Source organism: Camelus dromedarius, chromosome 21 (assembly GCF_036321535.1).
Source record: "Camelus dromedarius isolate mCamDro1 chromosome 21, mCamDro1.pat, whole genome shotgun sequence".
NCBI lineage: Eukaryota > Metazoa > Chordata > Mammalia > Artiodactyla > Camelidae > Camelus > Camelus dromedarius.
Window position 1 is genome coordinate 36,569,763 of NC_087456.1, and position 22,252 is coordinate 36,592,014.

At 48.9% G+C, this 22,252-nt stretch overlaps 1 protein-coding gene across 1 annotated transcript in view; it reads right to left on the bottom strand.

Moving 5' to 3' along the window:
- Positions 1–652: 652 nt before the first annotated feature.
- KIF14 (kinesin family member 14) overlaps positions 653–22,252 on the bottom strand; it is a 45,990-nt gene continuing 24,390 nt past the window's right edge. The window contains exons 18-30 of the mRNA XM_031438317.2: positions 21,944–22,096; positions 20,576–20,702; positions 18,754–18,847; positions 18,114–18,246; positions 14,316–14,416; positions 10,182–10,276; positions 7,753–7,977; positions 7,410–7,591; positions 5,786–5,944; positions 5,076–5,198; positions 3,619–3,693; positions 2,734–2,866; positions 653–2,386 (exon numbers count right to left, since the gene is read on the bottom strand). Of these exons, the coding sequence (XP_031294177.2) occupies positions 2,145–2,386; positions 2,734–2,866; positions 3,619–3,693; positions 5,076–5,198; positions 5,786–5,944; positions 7,410–7,591; positions 7,753–7,977; positions 10,182–10,276; positions 14,316–14,416; positions 18,114–18,246; positions 18,754–18,847; positions 20,576–20,702; positions 21,944–22,096 (1,842 nt within the window). The 3' untranslated portion in view covers positions 653–2,144. The remainder of the gene's footprint in view (positions 2,387–2,733; positions 2,867–3,618; positions 3,694–5,075; positions 5,199–5,785; positions 5,945–7,409; positions 7,592–7,752; positions 7,978–10,181; positions 10,277–14,315; positions 14,417–18,113; positions 18,247–18,753; positions 18,848–20,575; positions 20,703–21,943; positions 22,097–22,252) is intronic.

Consider the following 22,252-nt stretch of genomic DNA (forward strand, 5'->3'; position numbering starts at 1 on the left):
CTGCGGTCCTGCGGGCGACGGGCCTGTGCCGCGACGACGCCCGCCCCCCACCGCCCCCCGCCCGCACCGTCAGGGCGCCAGCCACGCCCGGCATCGCGCAGGGACCCGAGCGGGAGGAGGTGTGAGAAGGCGCGAGCATTCAGTTAAGCAGACTGAGCCTTTGTAACGCCAGGCTGTGCAGGACGGGCGGGGCCGGACGGCGTGGTGCGGGGCACGCCTACTTCAGCCACACCTGGGGCCGGGGTGCGCGCGGCTGTGGCGGGAGGGGTCGGACGCCGAGCTCTGTTCGGTGCTGGTCTGTGGGCAGAAGCGCGCACTGAGAGCTCTTGCGTAGAAGCAGGCGAGGAGATAAACTCAAATTTAGGAAGAGCCTCCCGGAGGTGGGCGGGGCCGGGGAGCCAGGGAGCCAGCAGCGGACGGGTGGCCTCCCTGGAGGAGGAGTCGCGGAACTGGTCCCGCTGGGTGACGGGAGGCGTGAGACCGTGAGGGCGACCTCGTGGGCGTAATGACGGGACCCCGTGCTTGTGACGGGGAAGGGGGCGGACACGGGCTTTACGACCCATTTTCTACTTGTCAGGAGTTAGACCTCAGACCAGAGACGAGACTTACGAAAAGCATTCTCTTTATTACCACACGTCTTACTAGCACACGATTCTAAGAGCAAATGTATTTTCCACCATTGTTCAAATATTGTGGAACAATCCAGGGTATAAATATATATATATATACACACACACATTTTACAAAGACTGAAAAGCTTTTGACTAGTGAAGTCATGAGTGTAGAAAACAAAGTAGAGATTAAATACTGAACATTAAGATAAAAACTATCACACTAATTCTTTAGGAAGTTCTCCAAAGAGGAACAACCTTCAGGAAAAAAACCTTGTAAGTACACCTGCTCGTAAACTTGACAGCAAAGGTGCCGCTTGGCAGAGCACTGACTATTACAAATACAGAGCCTCAGCAAGAATACAAGCTCAAATGCCAAAAATAAAACAAGAAAACAAAAGCAAACGTGTTAAACCGCACCATTTTAAACACAGCACGTGGTTCGTTAACATCGTAAATAAGTATGGTCACCGTATCAGAACCAACTCCCCAGCCAGAAAACCATCCAGTTCATCCCCGGCACCAACATCCGCCACCACCAGCCCCGCCAGGTGTGCGGTGGGATCTGCGAGCGAAGAGGGCACGGGGCGGGGGGGAACCAGGTGGTTTAGATGCGTCCGTCCCCGAGCTGCTCCTGTCACCGAGCAGTCACTGCACCCCCTCCTGCTGTCAAAAATGTCAACCCATTTCCTCGATGGGAGCTCCCCAAAGTAGAATGTTACCTTTATTACCTGATTGGAGATAAAGGTATTTTTAAGGTGTGGGATGTCACAAGGACCTTTAATCTGCATCAGGCCACGCACAAGCTGTCTCCTCACACCTTCCTCAGAACAAGAATTATCAAGACCCAGCCTCGGCTCTCCCGACCCCACCCAGCAGCTGAGTGTGAGTCTGCAGTCTTTGGCTGGTTTTAAACCACATTCACACAGCCTCTCCCATGGAACCCCCATAGACGATGCAGTAAACTACTGTGCCGACAAGCAGTTTCATTAGCATACATGACACTGCAGCTACTTCCAATTTGGAAAGAAACAGGAAACTGTGCCCTGAACACACCACACAAAATGCCAACCAATAATCCTTCAAGAAAAGACTTAGATTTAGCCAGGCAAGTTCAGCTGCCTTAGTTAAACTTGTTTTGGCCACTTCACCAGAAATCTCACCACACCGCTGTGATGAGATTTCTGGATGGTTTGCAGAGAGAAGGCACAGACACAAAGGTTTCCACTCACAAGAAAATAACTTAAAACTACCACGATAACCATAAAATCCACTTAGAAATAGGGTAATGAACCAACCAGAGATTGCACATCAGGGTTAAAGACATTTAAAATGGAAGCATGAACAGTCAGAGAGATGGCCATCCACCTTCACTCTGGCCACAGCCTCCCAGTGCGGTGAGCGCCTGCTTCAGGCGGCGGCTGAAGGCTCCTGCGCGCACGCCGGGCGCTGAGGTTGCCTCCGCCACCTGCGCATCCACGCCCGGCACCCACCCCCGCTCCCCCGGCCCGGGCCTGCCCCCACAGACGGCGCTCAGCCTTCTGCTCCTGGGCCTTGGTTACACATGTCCCAGGGTTCCAGCAGATCCAGTCTTTCTTCAGATTCAAAACACAAGAGGAGCGAGGTGGCCAGAGACCCCAGGGCCCCGTGGTCCCCCCGAGCCCCGCTCCCCACAGAGCTACGGGCAGAGGCAGGGCCCCCAGCCTGGACGGCTCTGGCCGAGCTGCAGAGACTCTCGACACAATTCTTGAGAAGGCTCACGTCGCCACGGCAGCCTAGACAAGGAGGAGAAGGAGGAGGCGATCAGCCTTTCCGGTTCTCACCAGGCGTTAGTGCTGTGCTGACCCGAGAGGCACTTAAACCAGAGCCACCCTCTCCAGACAGCTTCAAGCTGCTTAAGATTATCCCGTTCGGCTGCTAAGTAAGCAGCCCGGGTTTCAGGCTCTAGTTATTTAGGCCGAGGGGCTTATGTCTATTAAGTGGGGACCCAGCCACAAGCTCCTACAGGTAATTCATGCCGATGAATTAGGCTTCAGCTGAAGAATCAGACTAGAAATGAAAAGGCGTCTGAGACTTAAACTATCAAACTGTGGTTAACTATAAATTCCACTTGGATACGCACCTCTCAGTGCAGAAACAGTCATTTGAATGGTTTGCTCTAAGCCACGTTTTAACTTCAAGAATTCTGGGGCAAGGTTAACCATCTTCTTCAAGTCTTGGTATCCAGAATTTTCTTCTTGTGTTCTGAAACTCTTCTGTGTAAATAAAGTGATTATTTTAAAAAATGCGTAACAGGCTACGTGGCAGTAAGTCTTCATCAGAGCGACTTTAATTGCCAGACTCGGGCCTTTGAGAAAAAGCGAGTCTGACCTCCTCACAGCGCGTGACGCTGCTTCTGCAGGCAAGCCCGAGTTACAGCGTTAACAGCTACTGTTTCCAAAAGAAATTAAACATTTTAATTAATTTTAACGCAAAGTCCAATCATCCTATTACATGAGAATGAAATACAACAATACCGTTTATTATCCAATATCATAGAAGGAAAATTTATTTCATTTTTAAGAGTTTAACTTTATATCTCCCATTCATTTTATTTAAACATTTTCAAGCCATAGAAATTTCTCTGCTTTTTAATACATTGATTATATACTTGGTTTATATTTTTCTGTTTACTTACGACATGAGAATAAGATGTCTAATTTTCTGTATCTTAAAACCTTTGAACATACCGATTATTAAACACAATTTTTTAGCCTACGCTGACTATTCAAGCAAAGTTCGAGCAGCAGTAAGACGCAGACAGAATACGCGCGTGCTGGCCCATCTCTATGCAGTGTGTCGTCATCACTCAGACGTAAGTCACGACATCCCGGAGAGACGCCTGAGGGGCCCCCGCGCCTGCCCCACTGCACCGCGCAGAGGGGCCGGCGGGCAGAGCCCCCGCGCCGGAGCCAAGAGAGCACATACACTAAAGAGAACAAAACACAGAGCGTAAAGCTTCTCTTACTGTTTTCCACTCAGTAAAGAGGTGTTCGAGGGATGCGATCAACCCCACGGCACTGGCCTTCATCCGTTTGGTGACCTACAGAGAACGTTGAAGCGTGTTACTGCACAAGCACGACGCGGAGCGCACGCGTCGGTCAGCTCCGTGGGCCCTGCCAGGGAGCGGCGTTCTAGTCCAGAGTGAGCCTGGAGCGCCGTTCCTGAGACTGCGATCGCACAGCGCGAGCCCCTGCTTCACAGAAGCGCAGTTTCCAAGTAAATTGCTCGTTGATTCTGCATTAAATGCGGAGACCCTCTGCAGTTTGCTACAGCATTGGTAATAGCATTTGCCTATTTAAATATCTATAGGAATGAAATTTCCAAAACCTCCCTTGGAAGGAGGTGAGATAACTAATACATGAAGCAAAAATTATGCCCTCAGAGCTTTACACACGCATCCTACCAGCCTTACTGAGAAGTAACTGGCACGTGACACCGTGTTAGTCTCAGGTGTACAGCACGAAACCTGCCTATTATGAAATAATCACCACAGTGAGTCTGGTTAATGTCCGTCCCCTCATAGTTACAAGATTTTTTTCTTGAGATCAGAGCTTTTAGGATCAACCATCTTAGCAGCCTTTACATACACCACGCGGTACTGTTAACAGGACGCACGCGGCAGGCAGTCTGGGAGCCCGGCAGGCAGGATGCAGACCCTGACTCGGGGCAACCAGGCTGGGTCCCCAGCTCAGCCAGACCACGGGGCAGCAGTGACCCCCATGCTGCAAGGTGCCGAGCGAGGTCAGCACTGCTCTGCGTAAGGCACCCCGTCCAGGGACCCTTGCCAGGAGTTACTTAATAAACAACCAGCCCACAGCCTGTGACACAGGTGTCCTCACTCAGGACAGGTGAGGAAACAGGGTCAGGACACTGAGTGGCTCGGTAAACGACCGCTGGAAGGTGACAGGCGGTTCATACACACAGGTCTTCAATGACAAAATCCAACCTGTCCCCAGGGGCCACCTCGGGGACAGCACAGGTTCTCTGCTTTCATGTTAGTTAGCCGGGGGCGCGGGCAGGCGTGTCTAGGAAGTCCCCCACAGTCTCCTAGGTTCTGCGTCTTGATAGGGAACAACTGATGTGAACACCCCTTGGATCAACGAATGGTCATTTCCACTCTCATGTGGACAAAGACCAGGAGGAAAAAGACAAGCAGAAGGTGGACACGAGGCATCACTGACACACTCTGTCCTCCTGGATCCCCGCTGACACCAGCCATTGCAGGTCCAGCAAAGCACTGCCCGGAGAGGCCGCAGCGCTCAGGTGTAACCGGGAAATGTCACTGGCCTTATCAATAAAAAATAATTCAACACAAACTAAACTAGATAAATTTATAGAAACCTCATTCGCTGAGTTAAATTATTTTTAAGTCAACCTTAGACACCTCCGGTGCTGAGCACAGCCCTCTCTTGTCCCTCTCACCTCGCTGGGGGTGTCCTGCCGCAGGAGTTCACGTGCTAACACTTCTGCTTTTTCGAGTCCAGAATCCAGCAGATGCTCCAGCCCCAAGCCTACGCCATCACAGAGGGCGTCCATGAAATCATCCTAGAGAAACGTTCCAAGTGTTAACTGGCAAATTCAAGTTTTATATTTTTAAAAAATTATCAAATAATTAAGTTATATTTTCTGCTTATTTTAGGACTGTAATACATTCCAAGTTTATTAATTCAACTAAAGCTGGAATAAGAGAACTAACAGTCTATAAAGGGAAAAAGTCAGCAAGCCTGTGATTTTGTGTCCCACAGATAACACGCTGGAAAATGTTTATCACCGCAGAGCGCTGCTGCTGCTGGAACATGGTCACGTTTAATATCACACTATGTTTGCAGCAGCATGAACAGTTAAAGCAAGCAAACACACATTCAGAATTACATGAGAATGTAATTTCATTCCTCCCGTGTCGGTCGGCTGAGCAAACCCTCAGAGTACACGGTACCATCAAGTCAAAGACCCCAAAGGTGCGGAGAGGACCCAGACCATCGGGCACGCTCAGCCCACTTAGCCTGTAACAGCTGTGGATCCTCCTGCAAAACTAGTAAAAGTGTGTGCCATTTTGGAAAATGAAAACTCATCCTGTTTAGTGGCACCATTATCGGATGAAGTTTTCACAGCGGCCCGGCCTGGCTGGTTACCTGGCCCCCAGCCGCCCTCCTGTCGCTGTTCTCCGGAGGGTGCAGCTCGGTCCCTCTGAGGGCTGCCAGCTGGCCCACGCGCTTCACAGCTCGGAGCACAGCCTGCGTCACTTGCTTCTGAGCCTCCTTCACCACTGACGAAATGTCTGAGGAGCAGCCCTGCAGGACAGAAGGACCAGGGTACCGGACGCGCGAGGTCACAAGGGCGGGCGCAGAAGAGGCCCACCTGGGGAACACGGAGCCTGCTTCACCGACAGCGACTGCGTGTCACCCAAGTCTGGGCAGAACCAGGAAACATGCAACACGACAGCCATGGCATAAAATGACTCAGATACAGGCCCCCAAGACCTTCCACACACACACGAGTTGGGAGGTAAGAAGGCGGTGACCTGACGGAGATGGGCCTGCCGGGCGCTCAGTGGGAGAAGGGTGGCCCGAGCTCCTCCCCGGGCCCCCCCGGGTCTGCCCGGTCTGGTGGACGGGGAACAAAGACGCTCTGTTACCAGGGAAAAGTGGGGAGGGGTGCCTGAAACATGCAAACTGAAGGTCTCGGGTGCCCCAGAGCAACGGGGCACGTCCCCACTTGTCCCGTCTGCCAGGCGACATCAGAGCCCTGCCCCCTCGAAAGAAGGGGCTGGTACGACTGAGCCCCACTGCAGGCCCAGCCCGGGGAGGGCTCGTGGCAGGCCTGAGAAGGCCCGCCCAGGTTTTCTGGAACGTTGTGCTAGGAGGCCTGACTGTTCATTTTTAAAGGTGAGCCCGATCCCCTTTGTCTTTGGCGTCGGGTCTCCCGCACACGGGCATTCTCTCAGGGGAGCCTGGGCCACAGCAGACGACCAGGCCCCCGGGGTCCGCCCCTCCCTCCACAGTGGCCACCTTTCACTGGTCCCCCGGCGCACACTGCCCAGAATAGAGACCACCTTCCCAGCGAGCCTGCCGCTTGGTGGGGCCGCACGGAGGCTCTGGCCAAGACATGTAAGTGGAAACGTCGACGGCAACTTTAGGCACCTCCCTTAAGAGGCCCTGGCGGCCCCGCCCTTGGCCACCGGGTCTGCCACCGTGTGACCTGAGCTCCCACGGAGCCGGGCCACACTCCAGGCACAGCGCAGGGACAGGAGGAGCCTGGGCCCCGAGGACTCGGGGAAGCACGACCACCCAGCCGACTCCAGACTCTGCTGAGATGTGAGCTGTGGTCTGACATCCTGGCTGCCCGACTTCGTCTTACCTGACAGGAGGGAGGGATGACAACAAAGCCCCTTTCCTTGCCTGGGTCTGCAGGCTGGCACCCCTTCAGCACCAGCGGAACCCAACCCACACGCAGGGCAGGGTTCCCCGTCCTGCCGGCAGCCCTGCTGAGGCTCGGGTGGCACGCCCTGGGGCTCGGCCAAACCTGCCTCACTAGCCGTGTGACCCTGGACGGGCGCTCAGCGTCCTCCCTGAGGGAGCGGAGACCAGCGCCGGCCGCCGGCTGGGCTGAGGGCTACAGGAGCTACTGCGTGCGTCACTAGGGCTGCCCGCGCCTGGGGCGCAGGTCTAGTTCGGGGCAAGATGCGAACAGGAGACAGTCAATAAATACTTCCTGAGCCAACAAATTCTTCTAGTGATGCTCAGCAAGTCACTTTACCTGCAGAAATAACTGTAAGCAGCCTCCTAGTCTTTTCACCTCTTGCCTCAGCTCATCCGGCAGAGCCGCAGCGCTGCCTCCAGGGAGCTCACCCCTCAGCCAGAGCCTCGTCAGCACCACCAGCTGCTCAAAAGCGCTCGCCACCTGGACGGTGAGCAACTGGGTGGCCCCGCTGGAGAACACTTTGAAAGAAGAAGGAGAGTTATTCCAAGAAACAAGCTCCAGATAAGAGAGCTCAACACGCTCGCCGTTAGAACACGTGACACACTCAGACGAGGCTGGCAGCCGCCCAGGGCAGGGCGCGGCCTTTCCCGGAGGGGGCATGCGGGCGCAGGCTGCTCACCGTCACACTGACTGTCCTCATCCTGTTCCTCGTGAGCTTTGGAAACGGCAAGGATGCCCTCGCAGATTCTCAGGAGATTACTGACCAGGCTGTCTGCCACGGTGTTTTCTTCACCGTAACTCTGGCCCAGAAGCTCTAACGATGAACCAATCAACTCTCTGCAAACTCCAGGAAGAGGCGATTCTGCAGAACCAGGGTAAACGGTGCCCGACTTCCCCGCTAAGCCTGTGTCGACAGAAGACAGCCACCTTAAGCATCGTTTCCAGGGACAACACTTTCAAACAGAGGCGTTAGCACGAGCGATTTGGAAACACGGGCCAGTGGGCCCACAGCGGGCTACGCCTCTGCACGCCGGAGGGAAGTCGCAGTCCCACGGAGGAGGCAGCCCCCCACCAGCGTCCGTCCCTAGCTTGGTAGCTGTGGATACAGATAACGGGGAATCCAAATGTCCCACGTAACCACTGGTTTAATCTTCTTCACTTACTCTGGTGACACCTAAGGAACTGCGAACTGTGAAACCCATGGCAGGAGCATGAAAGAACAGAAACACAATACATACAAGTGAAATAAATGAAATCAACCCGCTAGCTGGGCACGAGGGCAGGGACAGCGCACAGCATGATGACAGGGCCGTCCCGGGGGCACCTCTCGGCCCCAGGCCCTACTCCAGGGACACCACAGTCAGCCAGGCTGCAGCCAAGGGCCATCCACAGCCAACCCGCCACATCTTGGGGAGACAGACGTCCAGCACGATTTTCTAAGCTCTGTCCAAACCAGAGGCAAGTGGAAGAGCTGGAAGAGCTCGCCTGCAGCCCCTGGAGGCAGCTTCGTCCCAGAACGCTGCCGCGGGAGCACGGGCTCACTCACTGCACAAGGCGACTACAGGGGCGCACAAGGAGCAGCAGACTGAGAAGGACGGAAAACGGAGGCACAGGGTGGGGACGGGGAGGAGTCCAGAGCCACGGTGAGAGCTTGATCTGGGCAGAGAAGGAAGAAAGGCTGCCAAGCACCAAGCCCTGTCACTGCCGGGGACGCACCAGCACCACGATGGCAATGACTGTACTCTTGTCACCGCGGACAGGTAGCTTTCAGCGTCTGTTTGACGAGACAGCTGTGCTAACACACCCTAAAATCGAGCACCCCCACTTCAGAAAGATGTGCAGAAATTCAGCTTCAAAATAGGGCCCCAAAGGTGAGATGTTCGGACACGTGCTCGACTTTCCAAAGCTGGGGTGCCCCCAGCACACCCCCCGCCTCCCTTCCCCGACCGCACGGCTGCCCAGGAGGCTCCCACTAAACACCCACAGCAGGAGGACGGGGTTCCGGCTCCTTCTGCAGGGACCCACAAGCCAGCAAAGACCTCTTCTATTTCTGACTTCCTCTCAGTAGCATAACTTTTTTAAAGGGCCCTTAAAAATGAGCCTTGAGGAGACAGGTTTAGTTGTCTGGAAAAGGTACCTTCATAAAGCACCTTGCTCTCAGACAACACTGAGTAAGGAAGCTGCTCCCACAGACACACCACCTTTTATTTTGCTGGTGAACAAGAAGCCTATAGCATATTTTGTTTTACCTTAAACGAGTAACAGGGTAACAGTGATCCTCCTAAAAGATACTTTGATGATTAAAAAAAGGAAACCCTAGTGCCTTTATTTTAAAGTCAAGACGAGACGTAGTTTCTTTCGCGGCCACTCGTATCGCACATGCCTTGATCAAGCAGACTGCTTGGTGGCGACTGTGCAGCCCTGTTCACTAAGGCGCGGGCGACGTTCTGCGACGTGCACAGACCTCTGGCGCAGGGCTCCCCCCACAGACGCGCATGCCGCGTGACCCCCCGCCCCTCCAGCAGGCTCCCGCCTGACCAGCAGTGCTTTTCGGAACTGCTCTGGCTTCTGCGTTTTGGCTGTCCTTGAACTTCCTGCGGGCACATTCACCCTCTACACGCTCCTCATCATCTAGTTGCTTCACTCAGCATAGTGTTTCTGGGACGCACCTGGGCTGGATCGGCAGCTGGCTCTCTTCTGTCGCTGTGCGGTAGTCACTGTCACCGGGTGGTGACGTTAACTACTAGAAGTGCTTACACGTGCAGACTCACAGTGCACCCACCCCCTCTTCTCGTGAAAATTAACATTATAGTCAATATTGGCATAAAATAGTTACTCAGTGGAACAGTGCCTTATTTTTCTTTTAAACTTCATTATTAAAGTAACTGTAATGAACGACACCTGCATACTATGTAAAATTCAGGAGAAAACAAAGGGTACGCTGTGAAAAGGAAGTCTTCCCTCCCGTCTTGCCCTGCTCCCCCCTCCCACGGACAACCAGCGCCTCCAGGAGACGAAATTATTTGCACAAGGACGTGAAACGAGGCCGTGGCAGAGACAGGGCTGGATGCTTCTCTCAGGGCCCAGCAAAACAGGGTGGGAAGGTACCTGATGAGCGTGACGGACGGGCGTCCTGGGCTGAGCAGGCCGCGATGTCGAGCAGACAGCTGGAAACCCTTCTGTTCTTCATCAGACTCCTGCTCCTGGAAGAGACGCCGCGAGAGTGGTCACCAGCCAGGCGGGACGGCGATCGGGACGTGCGCTTCACATTCTCTAAAGAACACGGACGCCCACGCGTGTGTTTCCAGGGAAACTTTGTCCTCCAGCGCTAAATCAATTTGGTTCACTGAGTAAGAATCTTACCCCTTACAGGTGTTATTCTAAGCCTACAGTTAACCAGGGGAGTAGGATAAACATTCACAGAGCACAGCTGGCCCTGAACAACACAGGGCTTGGGGCGCTGACCCGCAGCACGGAAATCTGTCTCACGGAGCCAGCCGTCTGCTACCAGGCTCCTCTGCGCCCGCAGATCCAACCCTCAGTCCAGCCGCCCTGCAGGATTTGCTACTGACAAGGACCCGCAGTTCAAACCCGAGTTGCTCAAGGGTCAGCGACCCTGTTCTTCAAAGGCTCTGGACACTGGGCGGAGTAAACAGCAGACGTGGGTTCCAGGCTCGCCGGCACAAGGTCCACAGGAAAAGAGAGAAATTGGGCAAATGACGACGAGACAGCGCTATGCTCCACAAGCGAGTGCCCGGGGGCCAGGAGAGCCTCCCGGAGAAAGGGCGCTGGGGGATGAGGACAGTCAGCCGTAACGGGGAGGCAGCGATTTAGAAACAGGCACAGGACGCGGGGAGACCTGGTGATGGAAGGAAGGATGGCACACGCAGGGACCGTCCGGGAGGAGGAGCGGGCCCGAGGCTGGGCGTGCGGGCCAGATGACCCTGGGTGCCAGTGAAGGCAGCGTGGGCTTGGCCTGGGCACCCCGCGCCGGGCAGGGTATCAGATGGGGCCGGCTGGGTCCAGGCACTTGTTGCGCGGCATGCAGAGGTGGTGCTGGGAGGTGCAACAGTGGCTCAAGAGGACAGAAGACCTCACCTTCAGGTCCTCTTTCCGCCGCCTGCCCTCGGCTCGAGGGTGAAACACTCAGCCCCCTACCTTCGAGGGTGACCAGCCTCTGCCGTTGTTCCTCCTGCTGCTGGAAGAACCCGCCCACTTCCCCGTCACCATCCGTGCTCGACTGTCTCGACTCCAGGTCCAGCCCCGTGTGTCAGAGAAACTTCCAAGCTGTGACTCGGTTCCAAGTCCAGAACCCCCAGCCACCCAAGAAAAACTCTTTGTTGAAAAGATTGTTAAACAAAAGCTTTCTATCTGTAGTTGCCTAAATGTTTCAAATGTAAAATTTCCCCATGAATTCCTGCAGGACAAGCAGAGATGTGACTGGTAACAGGAGTGGAAAACATCAGCTCTCACAGGCCACAGCTTTTACTCAGCAGTGGCAGGGACGGGTGCGTCATCACAGCACGCGTGGACCAGGAAAACGTACCCTTTCAACTGTAGTCAAACAACGTTCAAACGCAAATAAAAATACACCGGTCACCTTCCTCTCAAAGAATTTTTACTTAATATCGGGGGAAATTTTACTTTAAACTGTCAACAGCACATATCAAAATGCACAGGCTGCCAAACCGCCCGCAGCCCCACATCCCGGCCCCGCAGCAGCTCCCTGCTCCCCGCCCGGCCCTGCGGTGGCTCCACACCCACCTCCCATCACAGACACTCCTCTGAGGCTGAGCCTTCACACGCAAGGCTTCGACCAAGAGCAAGTCAAGCTTTTTAAAAAATGATACTTTTAAATTACGGAAGTTGTCAAAAATATCTCTGCCAAATTAAAATACCTGATTTCAAAATCTTAGGAAATGTTAAGCTTTGATTCTTCAGTAGCAAGTTAAACATCTGTTGATTCCTTAATCACTATCCTCAAAGTCAGCACATACAAGCTGTCAGTCACTAACTTTCATGTTATCAACACTCATGTTTGATCCACAATTCTTATCACGTAAAGTTCATAATAAAATAGTAAGAAACTAGTCATTTTTAAATCGATAGGAATTTATAAATCATACTCCAATGAATTTGTAGGTCCGATTTGAATTTTTGGGAGGCTCACCTCACTGGCTTAAGCATAAGCCCATCCACCCAATTCTACTCAAGGACCATTTAGCTCATTTTAGTGCCAGAGCCCAACTCACGGCAAATCACCTGCAGGTATCACTGTTTACTGGTGTTGGATCAGAAATCATAGCCTCTCTGTTTTCCAAGATTTCACATAATTCAGTGTGTCTTAGGCTCCCAACAGTACGAGCAGCCACTTACTGAACAGCCGTCTACAAGGCTGGAGGTGTGCAACATCATCTCGAGTCCTCACAGCATCACCACCACCAGTCCCACGTAACAGACCCTGGGCTCCCAGGACACGGGGCCTCACAGGTGACCTCGTCCCGTCTCCAAATTACAGATGAGAAAACTGAAGCCTCAAGACGCCACATCCGGGCCCAGCCACGCAGGGCACGGATGAGCTCTCAGGGCTCCGTAGGAGCCTGGGACGTGTCACAGCACCACCCCGCAGGGGCGCACTCAAGGAGGCCAGAATCCGCGGGAAGAGCACGCTCTGTATCTCTTCCACCCTGAAATGCTTGGCTGTTACGTGTATAGCACATAAATGAATAGCTTGTTCGCTCTTGACTATTTCTTACTCTGCTTAGCAGTCAGGATGCAGTAAACAAAGCAAAAGTAACAGGGAAAAGGTCGCCCTCAAGTCGTTCCACTTCTTTGAGGAAATTTCATATAAACGACTTTACAATAAGCCTGATCAAAAACAAGGAAGGCCTAAAAAGGTTTAGAAACCCAAATGGATTCTGACCTGCAGCTGAAGGCAATGAAGTTAAAAAAAAGTGTCACCAGAAAATGCTGTTCTTCCGTGTGCCAGAGACAGCACGCACAGCAGTCGAGAAACCAGGACGTCTGGAGTCACCAGACCTGGATGTGAGGCCCCTCTGATGAGCCACGTGGCTCTGGACACGTCCCTGAGCCCCTTGACGCCCTCACTACCCCATCCGTGAGGTGGGGGTGGGCCAGGGGATCCGTGGAAGGTACTGCAGGAGACACTGCTCACACGTGCTCAGCAGACGCTCCTGCCAGTGAGGCTTCTGCTGGACGAGATGCCGTTGACCTTGATATCCTGAAAAGTCCCTAAGCCCTTCTTCAAAGTTTCAGACCCCAGTATACACCGGGATGACCCCTGGGGACCCCAAGCTCACCACGTCCACAGATAACCCCTCCTACCACCCTGCTCAGGGAACACTGCGCTCCCCCAGCCGCTTGGCCATGCTGGGACCATCGTTCACCCTGGAGCCCGCGCCACCATCAACCCCACACCGGCCACCACATCCCGTGGATTCTGCGTCCCGAGTGCAGGCAAAACCTGGCCCCTCCATTCCCGCCTGGCCTTAGCTCAGGGCTTCATCAACGGCTCAGGCCTGTCGTTTCCCAAGTCCTGGCCTCCAAGGACAGGGAGTCTTTTGTGTTCATCTTGGTACCCTTGGGCATGGCAGACAGTGGTCTTGTTTAAAAACCGAACTAAGTATTTAAAAAGAAGTATTTGTTTAAAAACCAAACTAAGGCGCAACACTAAATCAAAGAGGAAGGCCCTTCTGTTACACCACTCTGCCTCTTTGTAACCTAAGCGTGCGGGCTGTAAGCAGAGCCAGTTTCCACTTGAAAAGCATCTATTCACCGTGGAAGTCTGTGACATTTTTATTAATAAGCAGAAGTCCTCTATCGCCATGGTGTCTTGTTCTGTGGTGCTCACACCAACCCAGCGGCATTTAAACCTGTACAGCTCACACCACAGTATCACAGAATGTGCCAAGTTTCTGTGAAAGCGTAATTTTAAGTAATAAACAATTAAAAAATAAATACATAAAGTAACAAACACTGTTCACTTCTACAGGAAATGAGACTTAGGGTATTGTAAGTTGCTCTTGAAACTCACCTGGTCACACACTGAGGGTTTTGCCTCCTGTTCTCAGGGTGATGCCCTAAGTGCTGTGCCTTGATCGGCAACGTGCCGCAGAGGGGCTCCCTTCACAGACACCCGCCGTGACAACAGACAGTTCTTTAAAAAGTAAATCATACACATGTTCACCCAGAACAAGAAAGCCAATAACCGAGTGTCCTTACCTCCTTCTAGAAAATGAAGAAACTGGTACATCCGTAATGTCAGGTTCCCACTCGTCTGCAGGGTCACAAAAGACATCTTCACTCCTGTTACTACTGTAACTCTGAGAAACATAAAACACATAGTTTCTATTAATTGTGGGTTTAAAATGTTTAGCAACTAAGGAAAAAAGTTTAAATACTTTGTCTCACTTATAAAATCAGCAAGGTTATCTGATAAGCCTGAAAGAACCACATTCATAATAAAAGCTTAAAAATCACATGACACTGGGAAATAGTAAGAGTCTAAGAAGCACAGCAGAGCTCACTCAATAATTTAGAAGTAATAAAACTGGGATTTAGAAGACATAATAAAAACAAAAAGGATAGGCTCCTCAGGAGAGGAATAAAAGAATAATCTGACAACATTAAGATTTAATCACTTCCTGGTTGAATATTACTGATCCTGACAGTAATTTTTTATTTTAATCTAAATATTTAAAGCCACCAATTAAAGTTCTAGCAAAATACTATATAGAGCTTGATTCAGAAACATGTAATTATACGTAAAAATAAGTAAAGCACATCGCAACCAACAGTTGAGAGCAGAATGTAAGGTGATAAATGAGGGCAACTGATCTACCAGGTTCTAACGTGTAAGTCAGGCAAGAATTAAATGACCTCAGCACAGTTTTCTGTTGTTCTAATTACACAAGCAATTCACATTCATTGTAGAAAATCTGGAAATTATTAATACAGACAAACACAAAGGAAAAAAAGGTAAACCCGTCACAAACCCGGCAGGCAGAGGTGGACACTGTCGGCTCTGCTGTGCTTCTACTCGGCCTTTTCATATTCTCTACTGTGACCACACCCTCCGTCCCTGGAGCTAACCCTGCTCACTCGTGCTGCAAGTATTCTCCCAACACAACTGCAGATTTGACTTTCAAACATTTCACTCGGGATTACTACAGCTCTGTTCATGTTAGGAGGGCTTTGGAATTCTCTTCTGAATTACCCTTCCAGTTCTTGTGGGTTTTGTTTTGATTTTGATCAGTTATTCTAGCATCATAACCGTGACATTTCTGTTCTTTGCTGTGTTCTAGAGCAGCTTAACCAAACAGGATTTACCTGTTCTCCGGAGGTTCTCAAGTGCTTACCTATGAAACTGACTGAGATCAGCATCTTTTTTTTCAGGCTAGTTCACTGACAAAACTTTTCAATTTATTGCCTGGTTGTTCATCTACTAAATTAACTTTCATAATTCCTCTTTTTCTAGAAAATTTTTTCTTTATAGAAAATTATCAAACTTAGTAGCATAAAATTTTATATATAAGATAATTTTTAAATGTTTTTGTTATCTTTAAATTCTATTTCCCATTCCTAAAATCACATATTCATCTTTTCAAAGGGCCAGAGCTTGAATTTAATTCTAATTTACCCATTATTGCTTTTATTTTTTAATTGAAGTATAGTTGACTTATAATGTTGTTCGTTTCTGCTGTACAGCAGTGATTCAGTTATAGATATACATTATTTTTCATATTCCTTTCCATTACTGTTTATTATAGGATATTCCCTGTGCTGTACAGTAGAACTTTGTTGTTTATCTATTTTATATATGCTAGCGTGTATCTGCAAATCCTTAACTCCTAATTTATCCCTTCACCTCTTTCCTCTTTGGTAACCACAAATTTGTTTTCTATGTCTGTGATCCTCTTTCTGTTTTGTAGATAAGTTCATTTGAATTATATTTTAGATTCCACATATAAGTGATATCAGATGGTATTCTTCTTTCTCTGTCTGGCTTACTTCACTTAGTATGACAGTCTCCAGGTCCATCCATGTTGCTGTAAATGACATGATTTCATTCTTTTTTATGGCTGAGTAGTATTCCATTGTATAAATATACCACATCTTCTTTATCCAGTCTGTCGTTGGACGTTTAGGTTGTTTCCATGTCTTGGCTGTTGTAAGTAGTGCTGCTGTGAACAATGGGGTGCTTGTGTCTTTTCGAATCAGATTTCCCTCTGGATATACGCCCAGGAGTGGGATTGCTGGATCATATGGTAAGTCTATTTTTAGTCTTTCAAGGAATCTCCATACTGTTTTCCATAGTGACTGCACCAATTTACAGTCCCACCAGCAGTGTAGGAGGGTTCCCTTTTCTCCACACCCTCACCAGCATTTATTGTTTGTAGACTTTTTAATGAGGGCCATTCTGACTGGTGTGAAGTGACACCTCACTGCAGTTGTGCCTTGCGTTTCTCTGGTAAGTAGCCATGTTGAGCATCTCTTCATGTGCTTATTGGCCATCTGGAAGTCTTCTTTGGAGAAATGTCTATTTAAGTTTTCTGCCCATTTTTTGGTAGAGTTGTTTTTTTGTTATTGAGTTGTGTGAGCTGTTTGTATATTTTGGAAATTAAGCCCATGTCAGCACCTTGGTTGCAAATATTTCCTCCCATTCCCTAGACTGTCTTTTCATTTTGTTTATGGTCTCCTTGTTGTGAGAAAGCCTGTAAGTTTGATTAGGTTCCACTCACTTAGTTTTGCTCTTACTTCTGTTGCCTGGGGAGATGCTTTTATTTTTAATGATTCCTTCATTTGCTCTCCTTTGTTTTAGTTTATTATTTTCTAGATTGACTTAACCATTTAGTTTATTTTCATTTTTCCATTAAACAATTCAAGCATTAAGGCTGTAATCTGGCAGATTCTTCAAGTTTTTATATACAATGTCTTCATTCTTGTTATTATTCTAAGTAGCATAGACTATAATTCCACATAGTTACATTACTTAATGGTGAGATATCTCACAATTTATATTGCAACTATTTATTAAATGTTTTAGGGATAATAACATAGTAATATGGAGAAAAATTAACTTTAGGTTCATTCCCTTCACAATACACCATAATAAATTCTACAATTCAAAGATATAAATGTTAAAAAAAAAAAAGAATTAGAAGAAAAGGCTCAGAAATGGATACTATTTCTAGACTAATAGGTAGCTTCAAATATGCCAAATTAAAAATGCCTGCATAACAAAATGAAACCAAGGAAAAGTCAACATATAACCGGGGGAAAAGTGTATAGAATGAATATAAAATAAAGGTTCATTATCAAAATATGTTAAGAACCTTATAGAGGTTAACTCATTACCCACACTTCACTTGCCAAAAAATTCAAAGGACATGCACACATCCTTTACCAACGAGGAAACAGTCAAGCCCCCAGATTCACTAGTCACTAAAACATAAAGTGAAATAAACCAGCAACTTTGGTAAAAGGCAGTACTTCCGGCAGGCAAACTGTCAGTGAGCAAGTCTAACGGAACATGTGTACTTTTGGTACCACTTTAGGAAAGACGGCAAGGAGCTAGGACACTAGGAACTAACGTGTGCAGAGCTGCGCACAACTAGCAGCTGCGACTCAGCGCAGCAAACAGTCAGGGACACGCCTCACGGCCCTGAGGGGGTAAACGTGATCACGGGACAGCGCAGTGCTGGGCGCAGGCGGTAACTCACGTGACGCACACAGCCACCTGTCGAAGTCCTTCTTCCCTTACGTTTAAATGTAAGATTTTAAAACACAACTGTAACTGAATATATTCAGCACTAAGTTTCTCTATTACAGTTATAACGACATTAAACCCGTAAAACCCCTTCTGCAGGCAGCAGGGAAGGAAGTACACATGGGTGTCGGTCGGTTTGGGCAGTGTGGAGCGCCTTTTATTTCACCTGCCAAAGTTTCTTTAATAAGAACATGTCACTTTTATCCTTTTTACTTCAAAAAGTTTATAGAGATTTTAATAATATTCCAAACCTCGTAAAGTTCTTTCATTGCCGCAAGCTTAGATTCAAACTTTTCCAGACTCCAGACGGTTGAGACCCCTAGCTGCAGGTTTCGGACCTGAACACACGTGTCAGAACCACCTCCTTTATCCGGGACAACGTGTCTGAAAGAAAAACCAAAGGAACCGTGCTTATCCTAAAACACATGCATGCAGTTTTCTGAATCAGAGTAACTCCCGTGAAAATCCAGTCTCCTACTTCAGTCCCCCGACAGGTAAGTGTTTCTCTTAGAGCAGCACTCACGTCCGGTATGTATTACACTGAAATGACTTCTCATATGAAAAGATTTTAATGAAAAATCCTAATGTGTATTTTTTTAAAAATGAAATACTGATAAATTTTCAACTCAAAAGAAAATTAGTAAATTCCAAAAATATCTAAAATTATTCTGTTTATAAAATCTACTAGTATGTTAATTGCTGAGAGCCTGGGTCCCTCCAGAGTGAGCCCTGAGCGGGGGCCTGAAGTGTCGATGGGGACTCTGACGCTCTCTCATTCCCAGACCAGCCCTGTAGACCCTGTGCCTTCAGAGAAGCCAAAAGAAAAAAAATCATATGAAGGTCAACTAATTTAAAGCAGAGAAGTACTTGACAATTAAGGTAACTACTCACCTGCCAAAAACATAGTTCTTTTCTAACTTCTTGCTGACGGCGTTGGCTTCCTGAATCATCAGGGAGAGTTTCATGGAGCCCCAGTTTGGCTGGACTGGCAGAAAGCACAGACAGCAGGCTCAGGACCCACGCACGAACGTGAACACACACCACCCGCAGGACAGCTCAGCTCCGAGGGGAAAACGACTTCGAGTGAGTGGCTGTGACTGCGCATCACAGAAGGTGAAGGGGTATCTGAGAAACGTCTCTTCAGCTCCCACTGGCGAAATAAAAGCTGCTTCACAGAAGAAGACATGGAAGAAAACTGAAGTTCACAGAGAAAGGGTAAGACTTTGTAAGAGAGGAAACGCCAAGGACAATGCTTCTCCTTCTAATATTTTTAAAGATTTTCTTTTTTTCCTCTAGTTTCTAATATATTCAAAGTATTAGGTCAAGTATACCATAGCCTTAACTTAAATAGAACCACAATCTTTTTTATTTTGCCTGAATTTTTAAAAGAGATAGATAACACAGACAGAGATACGTCAGGACATAAAGACAAATCTCAGCCCACAATTCCATGTCCCTAATTTAAACTTAAGATTTTATCATAAACATTTTCTATATTGTTCAGTCAAACCTATAACCAGTATTACCTTAAAAATATTTTTTGGAAAGATAAAAGTCATTATTCATATGGATTAAAAAAAAAATCAAGTATTCATTGCAAGGCACTGTTTTCGGACCTAAGAGGAATAAAAAGGTATGTTAATCCAATGTACGTATTACCTCTTGCCGCAGATATAAAGAGCAGCAATAGTTTCAAAGTTACACGAAGTACGCGCGTCCTCGCTAAAGCCCTGACCCTGGATGACGGGCGCGTCACAGGCTCCTGGGCGGAGGGACCCGCCAGGCAACAGCGGGAGATGCAGTTAGCACGACCCAGGATCTGGGAAACTCAACACTAAACCACCTGATTTCATCAACAAATGAGTTACAAGCGGACAGACAGGGAGAGAAGGGAGAGCGAGCGGACAGACCGAGAGGCACGCCTACCAAACACGGGGTGTGGACCACGTCTGTGCCCTGATTCAAGCAACCCAAATAGATCAACAAATTATGAAATAATCCAGGAAATCTGAATACAGACTAGATATTTGATGAGTATAAGAAATTACTGTATTTTAGGTGTGATAATAACATCAAAGTTATGCTTCAAAGAGTGACGGAGAAGAGAGACCCTAACTTAGAGGCGCAGAGTCAGCATTCCCGGGCCAGATGGGAGGGTGTCCGGGCTTTGCTCACGCGGGCCAGGGAGGCAGGCACAGAGGACAGGTGGAACAAGGCTGCACGCGGGTGGGGACTGCTGAGGCTGGACAGGACTGCCTGAGGGTTTATTGCAGTAATCTCCCTACTTCTATAGTTCGCTTGAAATTTTCTATAATTAAAAAAAAGTTTACGTGAAAAACTTGCTGTGTTCCACACAGGAATGTAGCAAGTTACCAAAACATAACTCCCAAGTGAGAAAGAAAACAAAGCACCCAATGATTGAGCACAATTTGGATAATAATTCTCATAAAATGAGATTACGACATTTTAAAAAGCATGATCCACATTAAAATAATACTTGGAATTTCGTTTACTATTTGCTTAAGTAACTAAATGTTCTAAAAAGTGAATATTCTAAAAATAATCATTCACACAAATTTATCTAGACACATGAAAGTCCCAGCAACATCCAGAAGAAAACGTTTCGAACACACACAGGTAGCTGCCACCTCAGCCACTGCATGGAGCGCCGCAGGGCCCTAGGAGATGCCTGGGGAGAGCACCGCGCACTCACTTGTGAGGGGCCTGTCCCTGCTGCTCTGGTTTTGCTGTAGAATCTGTACTTCCTTCGCAATTCTTTGCTTCTCAGCTTCTAAAGCTTCCAGAATTTTTGCGTGGCGGATCCGGTGGTCTTCTAGAGCCTAATTGATGTTCATTCATACAGAGCCACACACAGGAATATGAAAGAGAAATTGTGAAAAAGACGGATAATGGTAATACGACATAATCCTCACTTCACAGCACGTTTTACTAAGCGTAAAGGTTTAACCCATTTTACGTGTTTTAGTAAGCATAAAAGGCTTTTAAAAAATGATGTATGAAGTATTTTTATAAAATGACTTTTTTCCCCACAACAAACTCATGAGGAATTTTTGATGGCATAGATTAACCTTTTCTGTCCCATTAATAAGAGCATAAATACCTTCAGGGGAAAAAAGGAAAAAAAACTACTCAAAAAAGCTCATATTCGAGAACATTTGTTGACTAAAAAGCACACCAAAAAAAAATCTCATTTGACAAATAAGCCTTGTAATAGCCCACTAATAATAATTGTTCCCAAGATTTAAACAGTTCTGTGTTTCTCTTAAAACTCTCTGAGGTGGCTCGCTGGCCACTCTGCGTCCTGGAGCTGCCAACACGCACTCGTCCCGTGTTACCAGGGCTCTGGGGTGACTGGGAGCATTTCCTTCATTTGAGAGTAAAGCTTGAAGGCTAAGATGTAAGAAATTGAAGCAGAGATTAAAACGGTGGCTCTGCAACCTCGGTCTCCATCAGAGCCCCTCCAGGACTGGTAAGAACAGAGTCTGGGCCCGAGGCGGCGGTCCTGGAGCGGCCCGAGGGTCCGCGCTGCTCACGGGGGTGCTGGGCCGCTGGGCCGGCAGGGGTTGGAGGACCACCAGCGGAGACAGGAGGGCGGCCGCCGGGTTCACCAACGGCCTCTGGTTCCACACTCCCGCCTCCTGACTGGGCTCTGTGAGCTGGCCCCTGAAGGAAGCCTCTGTTCTCGCCTGAGCCCCCAGGACTGGGGGGACAAGGCCCGGCCATGAGCTCTCAGGGGCGGCAGACGCAGGCAGACGGGGCGCACCCCCGGCACCGGAGGTGACCAGTGTGAGAGCTGTGCCTTCCTCCCCCCCCCGCGCACGTTGCCCTGGTGTCACTTCTCTTTCACGTCCCCCAGCACCGCTGACCACGGAAAAGAGAAAACGTGAATGGACTTGCTGGAAAGCACAGCTGTCCCTCTGAGAAGATCAGTGTGATGCTGTGTGAGCACATCTGGGGGCCAGACGGGCTCTCACGTGGGGACCTGGCTTTGGCCGACGCCTGTCAAGATACCGTAAGTTCTTTACCAAAAAAACCCAGCTTTTCCTCAAAATGAAGTTACCTGTTTTGTAGCCAAAGCCTCCATCTCTAAGCGCTTTCTGCTGGCGTGTGCTTCCTGCTCAAAATGCTGCTTTGCCTTTTCTAGTTCCTCAATTTTGTGAGTAGCCTTTTGATTATTTATTTCCTGCATTCTCTTCCTTTGAGATTCTTCTTTCTTTAAAGAATAGTAATAAAAAATGAATAGGGCAAAATACAGAGCAGTTCTTCAAAAATAATACCAAAAAATTACAAAAGCCCCTTTTTTCAAACGAACGCACAAGACGCTGACTCACTGAAAGAAGAGGTGCCCTGCGGCCTCCCCACCGTCCGG